At 27.6% G+C, this 18445-nt stretch overlaps 2 protein-coding genes across 2 annotated transcripts; both read right to left on the minus strand.

The window, feature by feature from the left end:
• Window positions 1-4197: 4197 nt before the first annotated feature.
• LOC101488580 (protein MIZU-KUSSEI 1) lies at window positions 4198-5463 on the minus strand. The gene has a single exon (XM_004511040.4). It carries the CDS (start codon window positions 5328-5330, stop codon window positions 4575-4577), a length of 756 nt encoding a protein of 251 aa, XP_004511097.1. The 5' UTR covers window positions 5331-5463; the 3' UTR covers window positions 4198-4574.
• Window positions 5464-9119: 3656 nt separating this feature from the next.
• On the minus strand, window positions 9120-12875 carry LOC101508928 (protein LNK3). The gene is made up of 6 exons (XM_004511020.4): window positions 12654-12875; window positions 11493-11876; window positions 10590-10755; window positions 9991-10101; window positions 9744-9889; window positions 9120-9537 (listed from the first exon to the last, which is right to left on the minus strand). The coding sequence occupies exons 2-6, from the start codon at window positions 11864-11866 to the stop codon at window positions 9441-9443; spliced, it is 894 nt and encodes a 297-aa protein (XP_004511077.1). The 5' UTR covers window positions 11867-11876; window positions 12654-12875; the 3' UTR covers window positions 9120-9440.
• Between the last annotated feature and the right edge of the window lie 5570 nt (window positions 12876-18445).

An 18445-nucleotide genomic window follows, 5' to 3' on the forward strand; every position in this document is an offset into this window, starting at 1 on the left:
ATAATAATAATAATAATAATAATAATAATAATAATAATAATAATAATAATAATAATAAAATAAAAAATCATTCAAGATAAGAACAAAATAACCATCAATCATTCCCTTTCTTCCTTTCACTCTTCAACTTCGTCTTCATCGACATATTTTGATGTCTGTCAACCTATTTCATACATTCCTTCACAACCTCATAGGTTTACATCTACGTGAATGTGAAATTGGTACTCTTATTGCTCAAGCATTAACTAAAACATCTTACAAAACGGATTTTACATTTATTCTACGTCTGACTTGAAAAAATTTGGGATCAATATTGTGTACACCATCCTATACAAACAATGGACACTTATAAGGGGTTTACAAAGAAAAACAAAAAATTAAACATTAAATTTAGTAAATATAAATTATAACCTATGTTGTCTATCTCAAAGGGATCGCATGTGATCTCAAAATTCTAATGTGGCAGATGACCTCACTGTGACGTGCCAAGGCATGAAAATACCATCAACCGATGTGGCGTTTGTGGCTGCGAATCATGCCCTAATCTTGCGTCACCGTCACGCCATGACTTGTTATTTGACCCGCGTATTGTGTTTTCAAAAAAAAAAACGCATGTTTTTTTTAATTATTTTAATTTCATCAAGGGTATTTAGGTCTTTTCACTCATTAAATCCCTATTATTTTATTAATATAAACCTCTATTTCTTCCTCTCAAAAAAGAAATTGTTTCTTCTTCTTCCTCTGTTTCTTCGTTTCCTCCATCATTTTGCGTCCTTTGGTATAGTGTTACAATTTTATTTTCTTCATTTGTTTTGTTTTCCATTGTCGTTTTCTTCCTCTATTTCAGTTTCGTTTTCTTCCTCTATTTCATAAACAATTTTGTTTTGCTCTTTTTTTTCTTCTACTTTGGTTTTGTAAGGAGAATTGCATATTCATCTGCAACACCAACAACAAAGGGTTGTCTAAATCAACTGGTGAAAACCTTGACATGGCTTAGCAATGGAATTCTTTGGGGGATATAATGACAAGAAGGTCGTTACTTGTGATTTTTGTGGGAAGGTTTCGAAATGAGGTATTATGAGAGCAAAATGGCATCATATAGGATAAAGGGATAAGTAGTTCTTTGTAGGTAAACATCGGCTGATATAATACTCAAACTCAAGGAGGCTTAGGAGAAAAAGCAAACAACTAATGATTCTTATATGGCTGAGATTAATATCGATGAGTAGGATGATGATGTTTTGCAAGTAATTGTAAATGTTCGGGCAGGAAAAAAGTATGCAATAGGTATTGCCAAGACGAATGTTAAAGGCCATATGGATGTGCATATGTTTAAAAATCTAGAGGTATCTCAGAAAATGACAATAGCAATGGACAAATGTCAAACATCGATAAAATATGCGTGTGAGAAAGAGACAAGAGAATTAACTAATCAATACATTGGTCGTTTCTTTTATGGGAATGATATTCTTTTTAATGTTGTGAAGTCTAAAAATCTTCAAGTTGATGATTGAAGCGATTGAAAAATATGGAGCACACTTAAAGCCTCCAAGTTACCATGAGATTAGAGTTACATTGCTAAAAACAAAACAAAAAATAACTAGAGCTCACAAAGAAAATGTTACATGGACTTGTAATAGAGCAAACTCAATACGAATGATCTATCATGTCAGATGCATGGGTGGATTAAAAGGTTAGGATATTGATCAATTTATGGGTCAACACTCTAGGTGGGACTATGTTCGTAAGGAGTATTGATGGTTCAAGCTATATTAAGACTAGATTGAAAATATTTAAACTTTTGGACACATTTGTTCAAGAAATTGAAGAGAAAACTATTGTGCAAGCTTTGAATGACAATGATAGCAACTATGTTTTGCCGGATAAGAATTTTATAATTTTCATTATCCAAATTGAAATATTAATTATATGTTGTCATATAATGTGATTCATTTATTTTTTTATTAGGAAAATATTTAGAAGACAAGTATCCTAATATCATTTGGACTCTATGTATTGTCCATTGTGTGGATTTAATGCTATAAGATATTGGAAAATTGCCTATTGTTAAGAAGGTCATCCGAAGAGGACAATTTCTTATTGGATTCATCCACAACCATACCATCACCCTTAACATAATAAGAAGGTTCACCAAAAAAGCTTAATTGGTTAAAAGTATAGTGACAAGGTTTGTAACTACACTTCTCACTCTTCCAAAGTTGTATAAACAAAAGAATAACTTGAGAAGGATGTTTGTGTTAGAAGAGTTGGTGAACACAAATGCATCAAAAGATCCTAAGGGAAAAAAGGGCATATAGTATTGTTATCAATGTATCATTTTGAAAGGATGTTTTCTTCTCTCTCAAGGCGATGGGGTCACTGGTACATGTTTTAAGATTGGTTGATAACGAGAAAAAGCTGACAATGGGTTACATATATGAGACAATAGATAAAACGAACGAGTCTATCACAACAACATTCAATGGAAATAAGAGTAAATACTCTGAAATTTACGCATTTATAGATAATAGATAGGAGTAGCAACTTCATCGTCCATTGCATGCAGTAAGACATTTCCTTAACTCACACCACTTCTACAGTGACTCTAATGTTGGCAAGGATTCGAAAGTGACAAATAGAGTTTATGCTTGCATTCTAAGGCTCTCTAAAGATTTTGATGATAATGATGAAGCTCTACAGGAGATTGCTCAATATAGAAAAGTGCATGGCATGTTCGGTATACCTTCTACAGTTAGAATGAGGTCTACATTGTCCCCTAATAAGTTAAAGTACAATATTTTGTTAATTTAAAATTACATACTTGCTACTTGTATGTAAAACGTGAGATTAATTATTTATTGTATTACAAGTGAGTGGCGGGCCATGTATAGAAATCATGTTCCACAATTGCAAGTTGTTGCAATCAAAGTATTAAGTCTCACATGCAGTTTATCAGGATGTGGGCGCATTTGGAGTACATTTGAGCAAATAAGTAAATGTCAATTGGTTTTCTTCAATAATTTGATGTAGTGAATTTGAAATTAATTATTTTCTTTTAAAATTGTAATATAGATTCATTGTAAGAAGAAAAGCAAACTTGAGCTCCAAGGGCTACAAGACTTAGTTTTTGTGAAGTACAATCAAGCTCTTAAAGATCGCTTTGATAACATGGATTTATCTGATCTCATTATCCTCAACACTGTTGATGAGTGATATGGTTGGCTTGAAAAAGAATTGGATGAAAAAAGTGTATTTGTAGTTGATTTAGTCTTGGGAGAATATGGCTTGACTAGGAAACTTGTTGGTGATGCAACTAGAGTTAATGAACCATCAAGACTTGCTATGCACCAATCACTGCAAATGGCTAAAGGAGACGATGAGGTGGAAGAAGAAGAGTTTGAATCAAGTGATGAATAAGATAACGTTGATGTGGTTGAAATTACAAGTGATGGCGAGGAAGATAAATTTTCATGATTTTGATTGTTTTTTAGTTTGAGTATTATCCAGTAGAACTTGATTGCTTTTAGATCTTAATTTTAATTACTATTAGAACTTGATTACTATTACGATTACTATTAGAAATTAATTTTGATTATTATCAGATCTTGATTTTGATGTTAGATTTTGGTTATGAAGTATGATCATCCCATTATTTTTGTGTATTTTTTTGTTGCTATTTTTTAGTGTTTTTGTCTACTATTTATATTTTATGTTTAGTTTATATACTGTTTTTTGGTCTTTGCAATAGCGGTTCTAAAATATGAGGTTATTTGAAGAATTGAGTTATGAATTTAATAAACATATGAATTTTTTTAAAATTGATAATGAATTTCCTAAATTTTGTTTGAAGATGATGATGAATTTTAATTTTAAGTTTCTTTAAAAAAATTAAAGGATAATATTTTTTTATATAAATTATTAAATCGTTACTTAAATTAAATAAATAATCAAATTAAAAAAAAAACTGAATTATTAATTAAAATTAAATTAAGAAACCGCATAACATATTTTGTCTAAAATTAATATCATCTGGTTTTTGACTTATGGTTGATATGTGAATTAAAAATGTTTTAATGAGGCGAGTGGACTTGCCAACCGGAGACGATGAAAGTGTACAAGGTGAAAGTTTTAATTCAACCATCTAACCACCCTATTTTTAGACCGGTTGATGAAAGATGGGTCACAGAAGATGGAGCGTCCTACAGTCAACCTTATTTTTCCTCCATTCATATATAATTAGAGCAATTTTTACACAAATACATCATTATAGAGATATTACTTAAAAGTTCAAGATATATCATGAAAAATAAAATAAAACCATACCAAAAAAGTTATTTTAGTTAAATAATACCTATAAAAGATCCATTATGTTAATAGAAGAGTTACTCTAATTATTTGAATATACAGTTGTTCTAAGTACATGAAATTAATCATACATGCAGAGTTGTTCTAAGTACATGAAATTAATCATGCATGCAGGTAAGTAACACAAACATTAATTGTGTTCTGCACATATTTAAACAAACTCAAACATCTTATTAATTTCCCTTTTCTCACTTAGCAAACCCCGTATATCAAACTCTAACAAAAAACACACTAAGCTCAGGTCCATTGCTATTACCATCTGGCATCATCATATAATAAGTCTCTGAGTCCTTAGACCCAATCACACGTTCAAAATGAGCCCTCATATATGACAATTCTCCGTCTTGAGGGTCTGACATCTCGTTCGGAAGCACGCCGACTGCCACTGAGACTGCCCGCAACATTTGCATTATGCTCAAGTCATCATCTGTTGGCTCTCTCTTCACCCCATAACCTGTTTTCTTTCCATTGCAAAATAGCGTCCAAATGGGTTCCTCTATTATCTTTGTTTTATCGTTGCTGGAGTGTTTTTCGCACTCCAACGCTAATCTATTAAGCCCCATTCCCATGTCTTGGAGTAACTTTCCTGTGGGAATGGCCAACTCCAAAAGAAGGAACGGGTGACATGTAGAGTTTTCTTGGAAAACAAGGTTCACCCTCGCTTTACGGTAACCAAATAGGGTTCCAGTAATCCTTGTGCCACCATGGATGATTGACTCACCTGCACGGTTTCCGTTCATGGTGGGCATCTTGCATGATGGCACAATGATGGGAAACGATCGGAAAATTGAACGAAATTTTCCGAAAAACTTGTTGGAGGAAGTGCGTCTATTTTTGCTATTTGCCGGTTGTAGAGAAATCGGTATGCGTAGAGATGTAGCGGCTGCGGTCGTAGGGACAGACGGTGGAGGTGGCGGTCCTGGTGGCGGCAATTGCATCATGTTAGATGCTTGGGGTGGTGCCATTGGTGTTTAGGAAAAGGGAATGATGAAATGGGGAGGAAGAAGAAAATTTTGTAGTTTAGTTTGAAGAAAAATTATAAGGTTGAATTTTGAATGATTTGTTGGGGGGTTTTGAGGGGAGTTATTATACAAGGTGTAATTTGTGTGAAGAAAGATGAATTGTGGAATGCACGTTGGTGTTTGGTGGCTTTTTTTCTTCCTATCAAGATGCCTTTGACTTTGGTAATTATTACTAAACGTGTTATTATGGTTTAATTAGTTTTTTGTTTTTTTTCCTGAAGAGAAGCCAGAGAGATTAATTAATAAGTTGGTCTGATTTAGCTGAAACAATGCGACAAAGACAGGTTACAATGTGAATGTCATGCTTGCTTGATTAGTTACTTTTAGATTAATTTTCAGATAAGATTAATTTTCAGATAGATTTTAATTTTCTCTGTTATTAATAAATGTGATTATGCTTTTTGTTTTTGTTTTTATTATATCACATCATGGAATTGCTGGATGATAACGATTTCCAGAATTAATTACTATTTTAAGCTATTTATACAGAAAGATATCATTAGGATTAAATGTTATCATAAATCCATTTGAGATAAATATTGTGAAACCTCTCTAAAGAGAAGAGGGAACAAAGAGATCGAAGAACAGAACCAATAAATTATATTTAACAGAGTGTATGTATTAAATTAAATGTATTTATACAATTTTCACCCAACAAAAAAACACGATGCCTTTATTGAAAAGAAAAGTAATTTTTTTTCTTTCAAAAAGTAAAATAAAAAAACATTTTTGAATAATAAAAAAAAATACTTACCACTTCTTAAATTCAAATCATGTCCTTTAATATATATATATATATATATATATATATATATATATATATATATATATATATTAATAATCAATGTCGATAAATTATTGTTAATTATATTATAAAAAGGTTTGAATTCATAACCTCTTTATTAATTTAACTCTTCAAATCACTTTATAAATTCAAGATATATTTGTTTCATTATTCATACCTTTTGACCCATTATGCATAACAATCATTAGAAGTTTTTCAACTAAAGTACTATCATATTTAAATTTAAAAATAATAGCCCACTTCATGGTGACTTATCAATGTTCACAACTTAAAAAAATAAAATATAGAAACTAACTTTTGTTGAAAACTCAATAATTCATAATAAAATGAAATAACAAAAAACTTTGAAGTTGAATTAACTTTAATATTTTTGGTACAATTATTAAAAAAAAAAATTGTTTAGGACGTTGTCAATTGAATTACATTTTATTATTACAATTTTAAAGTTTTATATTGAATCTAATTAAAATCTCTAATATTTATTATGCCATATTGATTTTATGTTAGAACCTACTTAATTTATACTCACAATCAATTTGTAATGTCAAAATGTCACTTTATATAAAGTTGCTCTATTTATGTTTAATGTAAGACTTGAGTTTTTGCTAATAACAATTGAAAATACACTAAATTAATAGCAAAATAAAGATCGTGAAAGCATTTCAATTTCTTTTGATCTTCCAAGGTCTCCTGATCGTACACTTTAATGGTCAATTAGAAACGCAGAAGTCAAAATGCAGAAATTTCACAACAAATACAAAAGTCATTTTTTTTTTTTGAAAATTTTATTAAAAAGAAAAATATTAAATAAATTTGTAATCTCTATAAAAAAATTAGTTGTATGAAAAAATTCTCAATCTTTTAATCCTTAAAAATAATTTATTCATTTTTAGTTTTTATTTTAAAAAAATTGTAAAAATTTAATATTTTTAGTTCAAAAAAATTTCTATAAAATTAAGATAGAGACTAAAAGTGAATTATTTTTTTAAAAATAAACTTAAAAGATGACGAGATTATAAAAACTAAAAATATATTTAATTAAAAAAATTAATTTATATTTTTATTATCATAAAAAGAAAAAAAAATAGAGAAACCTAAAAATCCTGTGACTTAATATGGTGGAAGTCACTTAGTGGACACCCACAAATCCTTTTTTAAACTGTTTCTTCCGTTTCCTTTCCGATATTATATACTATCCTAATGTATGTCGACTGATTAGATGCATTTGCTTGCAATAAGTTATTACTAAGGTCAGAGCTAGCTATCTATGAAATTATATAGTTTTTTTAATGCATGTATAAATGGTCATGGCATCTCTGTCATGTCTCGAATTTGATGGAGAAAATTTATTTTAACTGAAATTAATATCATATTAATTGCTTATTTATCTATTTATTCATTTTATTTAATTTTTATATTTATTATAAATTTTATTTAATTTTTATATTTATTATAAATTTTATTTTTATTTTTATAAAAAATATAATTTTAATATATTTTATTTTATTAGATAGAAATTCAAATATTAAATCCAACGAAAAAATATAAACGAACACATATTTTTCGTGATTAATTAGGGATAGAGTCGACAAATACATTATACATATTTTTCGTGATTAATTGGGGATAATTGTCATCATCAGCCTAGTCATGTTTTGATCAATGATGCATTATATGTTGCGTGTTGCTTGTTTTGTTTTTTTCTTTTCTTTCTCTTTTATAAAATATATATATATATATATATATATATATATATATATATATTTTAGATTATATATATCCATTTTTTAATTTATTTTTGTATATAATATAAGACTTAAAGAGTAAATGTCACTATTGTAAAAATATTTTTTTCAAAATAAATATCACTTTTATTTTTAATGTAATATAAATTATTTGTTTTCAATTATATTTTTTAATTAATATTATTATATCCTATTTTGTATTTATAATAGTGGACAATACACCAAGCCGATCATAAAGATAATTCGTTTAATAATATAATTTTTTTAAACTCAGAATAATACATTCTTTTAGGGTTTAAGATTTAAGAGAGTAAATGATATAAATATATACTACTTTGTATCTAAATATAGAATTCTTTTTTTTGATATTTTTATTTGCCTTTTTTATAAGACATCTTTCAAATTTTTTTATTGTATTAATTTTTTTTTTATTAACATTTTCATAGTTCGATTGCGTCTTTTTCTGCAATTTGTATTAAAAATTATAATAAAAATATCAATTAATTATTTTTTCTAAAAGATAAATTTGTAAAATACTTCAAATTGTGTAAATAAATTTAATACTAAAATCAATTTATTTATTTTCATTGATTTAGTAAAAAATGTCCTAAATATATAATAGAAGTAGTCAAATTAGTAGTGTAATCAATGTCTCTATTTTGTGTAAAAAAATGATTAAATTGTCTTTTGAAATAGATATATTCAGCATTGACTTTTCATATTCGAAGAAAATTTAATGGTATTAATTAAGGTTTTGTTTGAAAAATAATAATAATAAATGCATCTAAAAATTTGAAAGGGAATTTATATTTAGGGCTATTTTTTTTTTTCAATGAGGGATTATAATTATAGACGAAGGGAGGATAAAATATGATTTTTTTTTTTTTTCTTTTTTTTATAAAATATATATATATATATATATATATATATATATATATATATATATATATATCAAATAAGCTAATGTCTGATTTTTATTATTTTTTTTATAAATAGCTAATGTCTGATACCACACGATCATAAATATTGGCACGGTTTTTAAGCTCTTTCTTAGGGGAAAAAATGTATTCGGAGGTTACACGTTCAAATTTTTATGCACATACATCTATCTTCAAAAGAGCAACGTTAATTATAACAACAACAACAAAAAAACGAATTATACCTAAGTTTGCTAATAGCTGGTTAATAAATTCACTCATTTACATTCAAACAAAATATCAAGGTGATAAACACCTAAGAATCCTCACTAGAGTACTACTAATATCTATTACAACCAAAATTGAGCTAGGTGAAAACAACTAGTGCTTGAATATAACTTACATAATACATATAATTTCTGGTGCAAAGTGAAATATACATGCACTTACACATCACAAAAACTTAGGCCTATCTTTTAATAATAATTACAGGGCATTGGTTTTTACTTATTACTTCTTATAACTTTCAGCTCAGAATTGCATTGCCTAACCAAATTCTAGCATCAACAACAACCTCTTAGTTGGATCAGCATTCACAATATGCAGTTCCATTGAACATGAGATTTGCAACCGCTCTGTCAACACTGTTTGTTTCTGATTCCATCGGTTTCTTGTCTTCAGACCTAAATATCAAAGTAACATTTCAAATATTACATTTTTTTTTACATTCAAACAAAAACCACTTGATTTCAAACTGGATTATAACCAAATCAATTTATTCGAAATCACATTTGACAAACACTCGGTTATGATCAAAAATAATTTTACAAAATCAAGACCATCTAAACTCATTTTTTTTTAAACTATGCAAAAAATATAAGTCATGTACCTCATGGCTTCATTGTGAACTGCCCATGGCATTGTCTCATGCATGTTAACATCTCCGTCCATGTCATCGACTAAGTGCTGTTGTTTTGTATCTCTGGCAAGGCGGTAAAGGGCATCTCGGAAGCTAATTCGAGTCTTGTCATTGAACTAATTAAGAGAGATAAGGAAAAGATAAATAAGCAACAAATATAACTTGTACTTAAATTTAAATCAGATGCTAAAGTTTTCAGTTCTAAGTTATGTGTCACCTGTGAAATTATTGCCTCAAGATTCTGCAGTGTAGATTCCTCAATAGATGATTGATTATGCATAGCATCATTTCCACTGAATTGCTCAGAAGGATCCATGATATTGAGTGTCTGTGACATGATGATAAATAAATTATTAGATATATTAGTATATTACATTACACTATATGCCTTGAAAGTATAACTACATACATATTTGATAATTAAAATTTGGATGGAAACCAGATCGGAGATCAAATCGGTGAGACTTTTGGGTCATGGTTCAATCAGTTCAACTATGGTTGAACCGGATGACACACAAACAAGGGTTCCAAATTCCCTATTGTAGGAAAAGCACGAGTTTACAAGCACTAAACAATCTCAGCCGTTTATCAGAGTTCAAACGGTTTAGATTACACAATAACAAAATCAGTTTTAAACTATATCGGTTGTTAATTTGAGATCACACGGTTGAGACCAAAAACTGTGTGACGCAGTTACTGCACCAAATTCATAAACAATTGAATTTAGATTTGACTACAAAAGTTTTAAAGACTATATGGCGGCTTATATTTGACAACGAACTACAGATTCATGACCTTATATAGAGGAAATCATACCTCTATATTGAAGCAATCATCAGAACTCAAGTTGCGTATAACAAACTCGGAAGCTTCAATATCTTTCTGCGATCCACCAGGTGAATTGCTGCATTGATTTTCAGGATAAAAGTAAAAGGACTTGTGTTGGTTTTCAGCACATGGAAAATCTTCAAGTATAGAATCCCTGCATTATGTGAAACATGTGAAGGCTTGTAAGATAAGACAGAGAAGACATAGTCATATATATATGAATTGGATTAGTTTCATGCCTATGTAGCCAGTGAACATTGAATGTCTCTGTTAAATTACATTTGTGATGCAACATTAAAAATAAAAGTTATTTCATTTTCATGCTAGAGTTGTCATTAAAGAAAATTTGAGCCTCTTACCCTGCTATAACAGGTTCATGTTTATAGAGTTCTGAGAACCATTATGTTTTGGCTCCCATGATAAAGATAAGGTTTAAATATGTTTCTCTTACACATTTTTTTGCTTTTCGTCGCTGTAAAAAACGTTTTTAGTCCTTGCAAATGTATCATGTTTTTCTTTTGGTCATTTTTGTTTTGTTTTTAGTACTTGCAATATTTATTTATGTAGGAATTGATCTTGTAATATGTAGAACATTTGATTTTAGTCCCTTTGATATGAACTACAGAAGGACTAAACTGAACATTACACGCATATTACAATGACCAATTTCAATATGAATAGATTTTGCAAGAACTAAAATAAAACAATAAGGATCAAAAACAAAACGTGGTATATGTGCAAAGACTAAAAAACACCAGAGAGCATTCAATTTTCACTGGACTTTCTACAATGCAAAGCATACTCAAGGCAGGTTAAAGCATTTGAGAAGCTACATGATTATCATACAGGCATTAAAACCAAGCATATTAATCCCAGAATTTAGGCTTGTACAAGAAAATGTCATCGGTCGGTTCGAAACTTGATATTTCTTGAAGCTGGTAATTAGGCTGATGACCCGAAAGCGCTGTTTGTTGAAAAGATTGCTCAGGTAATCCTCCATCACATACACTTGAACTGCTAGATTGATCTTTATCATAGGAAGATTCAAGCTTTACTCCGTTACCAAAACTTCTGCCATTGAAATTGAATTCTACTGGTGTTGAATTTGAATCCAACATGGTCATAAAGTTTTTAGGTGAATTGTAACCTTCAGGTGCACTTATTCCCCATTTTGACCAATTTTCCGGTGAAGGATGGCTAGACAATAGATCTTGATCACCCGGTACAACGAAATCGTTCGTACCACATCCATAGTACCAATCCATGGCAAATAGTCTGTAAATATTTAAAACATGGCAAGATTAGCATATAGAAAATTACTTTTATAATTCAAATTATACATATGAATCACATACAGGTAGACACTATTAGTAATTTAAAATAACCATAAGTGATTGACCTTTACCAGGTGTGTAAGTGTCGAACATCAAACACACCTTCAATTTAAGGTGTTAGTCGGGGCTACCTAAAAGCTTTTTGATTAGCATGAAAGGTAAACTCCAACTATCCTATGTTCCTTCTATATGCTATGTTGGACCCCTCATCAATCACTTTCTCCCTCTAGATCCTCAATTTATGAAAATTTCATTGAACATAGTTTCTTACAAAATCCCTTTAGAACAAAGTAACAAACTTACTAGAATAAAATTGTATTACTCATGGTATACCCCAAAATTAAAAAAAATCATGAACTCAAGTTCTTAGCACAAACTTGAAGAAACAAAAAGCCTTCTTCACAAGGATGAATAGGAAAGGTATCAAAATTAATGGAACCATCACTTTTTCTTCAAAGACTAATGGAACCATAACTCTTTACCCTTATGAAAAGAATCAAAACCCACTTGATTTAAGCTTTAGTATGTTCAAAATCAAGTATAAAAAATAAAACAGAGGGAAAAAACCCAGAAAAAAAATATTAAAACTTTATCAAAATACTAAACATCACATATCTTTCCCTTGAGAAACTACAAAACTCAAACTTCCAGAAAATCATTCCTTACACAAATGAAAAGTACTCAAAAAATGATGAAAAAAAAGTGAAAAGAAACATACCTTTCTTACAGTTGATTGATGATGAAAACAAATCAAACCAACCCAATTGGAAATTATAGCAATCAATGAACAAAAAAAAGTTCTTCAAAAGAACCAAGAGTGTTTGTTTATCTGAAGTTTTATCTGCTAACTGAAAAATACAGAGGCGGCTATAGTTTTAGTCTAGTTGCAAATATTATATTGAATAAATATTTCGAAGGCATAAGATGAGTTAAGAAGCAAGAGACACTTGTAAGCAAAACAAGAGCCAAAAGAAAGATGCTTTATTATGAGTTTGTGGCTGAAAATGTTTAGGTACAAAGATTTGTGGCCTAAAGTTCTCCATCTAAATCTATAATATTATTGGGCCACGTTGCATTGCGGGTCCCACTTTAGATCTCAATAGCTGGTTTTTGTGGCTTAAAATGAAAGATCTCATTTTATTTTTAAGTGTTTTCTTTTTTGTGTGCTTCAAAGACAAGTTAGATATGCTTCGAAAATCACGTTCTCAATCTCAACAAGCACTAATGTGGATAGGGCCTACCGTTTTGTTTGACTCGTGACAGGTTGTGGTGGATATGTGTTTGGTTTTATTGGGAAAAAGTTTTAGAATTGATTTTACATTGTTTCAAATGTGATATTTTACTAAAAATAATAAAATACATGTTTGCTAAAAGTGGTAAAAAAAGTAAAAGTGATAAAAGAAAAAATATTCGTTTCAATACTTCCCTCTCTTTAAAATAATATATATATAAAAAAAATTAATACATATTTTTCTAATGAGTTATACTCAAATATCACCAATTTCTCATATTTAATAACAATTATCTCTAGAGTATCCTTACTTAATTTAATTTTTTTATTCTCATGACTCAATTTATTAGTCATGAAAGATAATTTAGAAAATATGATAGTTTTTGTTGAGATTGCATGAATTAATTTTGTAATTAACTATATTTATTTTTTTGTCTTATAATAAATTATAGATTTCATCATAATTAACTCATACACCTACGAGATTTCAAGTTCGAACTCGAGACAAAACGCATTTGTCAATTTAATTAAGACTTAAATATATTAAATTATATTTTTTAGTATGTATAATTTAATCTATTTTAATTTATGATTTATTACATCTTTAGTGTAATTATTTATCTTAAACACAAGATTCAATAAAATATTAAATATTATCGTGCCAACTATTAATATATTTTTCAAACTTTGTAACTTATTATTGTATAAACTCTTATATAATTTTTAAATTAACATCTTGACAGAATTTATATATGTTTAGATATCTATTACTATTTAATTAACAAATTGTGTATATTGTATGTTGTTAATTTATTAAAATAATATATATGTAAATAAAATTTCTTAAAATTTTGAATTATACATGTACACATAATTTATCAATTAGTTTTAATTTATTTATTGATTATGTTATTTGCATAAGCTTTAAAATTTGAAAAACGTTATTTTAGGTATATTAGTATTTAGGCAAAATACAATATGCAGTTTTCAGTTAACATTTTAATCTTTTATCTTTTATTTTCTCGATTTGATCCTTTATTTAAATTTTTAAACGACAATTTGATCTTTTATATTTTAAAATGTCAACAGTGTTATTTTTTTTATTGTAAAAATTCAAAAAATTCATTAAAATTTTCAAACAAAACCCATAAAACTAATTATATTCTTCAATATAATACAAATTTCATCAAATTTGTAACTCAAATATTCAATTAAACTCATATTTTCATTCTTTATTTGATATTGTTAGAGATGAAAATATGAGTTATTTAAAGATTTAGTTATGAATTTGATAAAAAATTATATTATATTGAGGATGATAATTAATTATGGGTTTTGTTTGAAAATTTTGATAAATTTTTTGAATTTTTGCAAAAAAAAATGATAATATTGTTGACATTTTAAAACATAAAAGATTAAATTGTCACTTAAAATTAAAATAAAGAATCAAATAAAAAAAATAAAATAAAATAAAAGACTAAAACATTAATTAAAATTAAGTTAAGGAATCACATGCGATATTTAATCTAGTATTTAATATAATATATTACTTTAGATTTGATTTTTGAAGTCTTAAGAAAGATGTCTAAATTAGTTGTAGATGTTTTTCATGCTAATAAGTTGGATGTTTATGAATTTGGAGATAATCTTAGTCACTATAGGTTCTCCTTTTCTTCTTTTTATAGAAATTCTCTTTAAGAGATAAACAAACAAAATTTCTCACACTTATTCAAGCGGTCACATTGTAGTTAGTTTCCAATCTTTGGTTAATATATTACATTTGTATTAATCTTGTCATTATGAATGAAATACTATAAGCTTATTTTCCGTCAACAAAAAACAATTGCTTGTTTTTTTATTTTTAAATATGAATAAATGTGATATATTGTAAGATTTCACTCTTACATTGTAATTAAATTTAAATTTAATTGCAATTTTAATTTATCTATTTTTATATATTTACGAAATTAGTCATTCTATTTAAAAAATCGACAATTTTGGTCTCTTTATAATTTTTTAACTAAAAAATAACGGCTTGACATGTTTTAAATAATGTGTCATATGATACAATGATATATAATTATTAACATCAATAAAATCAGAATAAAATATCGTAAAAATTTAACTTTCAACTTCAGAAAATTTTCATATTTGTAATTTAATTAATAACATATAAATAATTAATACATCTAGATGATTTTATATCGTTGAACTGTATAGTAATCTAAAATACATCAAATTATCATTTTTTTAATTTAAAAATCTAAAAAAAGAACTAAAATTGTCAATTTTTAAAATATTAAAAGACTAATTTTATGAATTAGTAAAAATATAAAGACTAACCTGAAATTAGACTTTAAATTTAATATTTATATAATTTTTACATTTATTTAATAGTTGAGTTCATTACAAAATTAAGTTCAAATTATGTTAACATTTTAAAAACATCCAACCTAGTAAACATATTTGCACTTAAAAAAAATTCTTCATACATGAAATATACCCCTGAGTGATCAAAGGTGTAACTCAATGATGGTTTATCTTACAAGACCATAACCCCTCCAGTCACTACACTAAATCAGTCTTACATCAACAAGAAAACATCTTGCTCAAAGGGAGGATCTAGAATTGAAAGGCTGCTGCAAGTACTAATTATAAAAGTCGAATGAGAAAAATAAGTACTAGTTATTTATTTATTTTTTTTACCTAAAATCTATGATTAATGGAATTGACATTGCCCGAGTAGAGGATTGTCGTATGTTAATATTGGATTGAAAATTAAATTAATATTCAATTCAATTGAATTGTAATTATATTTCATTAATTGTCTTATAATTATAAAAATACAAAATAAAAAAAATTGTGTTTAAAGTGATTTATATGGAATGTAATTGAATTTTACTAATAGATAATAATATACTACTATAAATTATATACTGGTTAATTATATAAAAAAAATTAAACTAAATTACATCTGCATTCCCTTAACTTAATTTTAGTTAATGTTTTAGTTCTTTAATTTTTTTTTGAGTTGGTTCTTTATTTTAATTTTAAGTGACAATTTATATTTTATGTTTTAAAATGTCAACAATATTGTTTGTTTTTTTATAAAAATTCAAAAAAATCATCAAAAATTTCAAATAAAACCCATAAAATTCATTAACATCTTCAATAAAATGCAAATTTAATCAAATTCATAACTTAAATCTTTAAATAAACTTATATTTTTATTCTTTATTTGATGTTGTTGTTGGAGATGAAAATATGAGTTTATTTGAATATTTCAATCTTAACTTAAATCTTTAAATAAATTCATATTTTCATTGTTTATTTGATGTTGTTGGAGATGAAAATATGAGTTTATTTGAATATTTGAGGTATGAATTTGATGAAATTTGCATTATATTGAAGATGATTATTAATTTTATGGGTTTTATTTAAAAAAATTGATGATTTTTTTGAATTTTTGTAAAAAAAAAAAGGATAACATTGTTGACATTTTAAAATATTAAATATTAAATATTAAATTATCATTTAAAATTAAAATAAAGGATCAAATAAAAATAAAAAACAAAAAAGATAAATGAATAAAATGTTAACTGAAATTAAGTTAAGAGACCAAAGATGTAATTTAGTAAAAAAAATTAAACTGACAAAGTAAAATTTAGATATAGTAATCGATGTGACAATGTTATATTTGAAGTCTCGCATTTTAATAGGCATCTCACAATAGTAATAAACAAAAATTGCAAACAAAAGATATTGTAATTTGATGCAAATTGACTATATTAACTTAGTCTATATGCTTTCTAGCGTGAATAAAAGTTTCAAAAGGTCCCAGAGGCTCTAGCCTTGGAGAACTAAACATGACTCTACCATTATTTTTTATATGTAAATTATATTTGTGGGAGTAAAATATTATCTTATACCTTTGAAAAAAAATTTCATATGACTCAACCAAACAGAAAACTAACAATTGCAGAAAAACAAAACTGAAATGGAGAATTTTCTTCGTTTCTGTTGAAAACTAATAACGTTATTGACCAGAACTGAAAATGGAGAACGTTGCTGAAAACGCAGAAAACATAACATTATCCTTTCTGCGGTTTAAAGAAATCAGTTTTTGAAATCAAAGTAAAACCAAAATAAAGAAAGATAAGAGAAGAATAACACCTATATTTACGTGTTCAACTTCAATTAATGAGACATACGTCACTAGCAAACAAGCAAGACATTTCACTATTGAGATTTCAATTTATAAGATTAAGGTCACGTCAAGATTGTTCTCATAGTTTATATCACTGTTGAGACTCAGCAATACTAGTCTTTACTTCACAATCTCCCTTTTTACTTTCCCTTAATCTCTTTTTTGATTTTTTATGAATCCTCTTGGTAATTGCATAAACCTCTATTTCTCACCCTTACAACAACAAATGCATTTTACAATTATATATAGTATGTTAAAATAGATTAGCTTAACTAAATATAACAACCTTGTCATAACAAAATTGGTCAAATTCAGTTATAACAATAACTAACTCTAAGTTGTTGCTGATTTAAGGCATATCTCCACAATTCTCCACCTTGTTTCAATATCAGAAACCAACTATGCTTTACAGAAATTAGTCTTTGCTCCCATGTACCAACTTTATGCTTTACAGAAACCAACTATGTAATGGTAGTGCTTGAACTTAGTTTGTGAAAGTGGTTTGGTGAAGGCATCAACATGATTCTCCTCTGTTGCAATCCTTTTGCACTTAACCTTGATTTGAACCTTATCTTCTCTTGTCCTTGAATGTCATCATGTCTCTTGAACATCCATTTTGATCCAATTACCCTTTGACTCTTAGGAATGTCAACCAATGTCCAAGTTTGATTATTTTCTAATGACTGCATTTCTTCATTCAAAGTTGTCATCTAAGCTTCTTTGTCTTTATTATTAATGGCTTCCTTGTAATTGTTTGGTTCATCTCTTTGAAGATCTTCAACAACACTTAAAGCATGAAAAATTAAATATGCTTGAGCATACCTGATTGGAGGCTTGATAGCCATTCTTTCTCTATCCCTTACCAAGTTGTAATTGGCAAAATCCAGTTTTGTTGCTGCATTATCATCAAGTGATGTATCAGGTATGTCTTCATAATCATCCATTTATCTTCAGGTGACTTCACCTCAATCTCAACACTCTCAATATTTCTGTTTGAAGTAGTGTCTTGCTGACATTATTCGTTTATGCAGAACTGAAATGGAGAATGTTCTTCGTTTCTGCAGAACTGAGA

Source organism: Cicer arietinum, chromosome 7, assembly GCF_000331145.2.
Source record: "Cicer arietinum cultivar CDC Frontier isolate Library 1 chromosome 7, Cicar.CDCFrontier_v2.0, whole genome shotgun sequence".
Lineage (NCBI taxonomy): Eukaryota > Viridiplantae > Streptophyta > Magnoliopsida > Fabales > Fabaceae > Cicer > Cicer arietinum.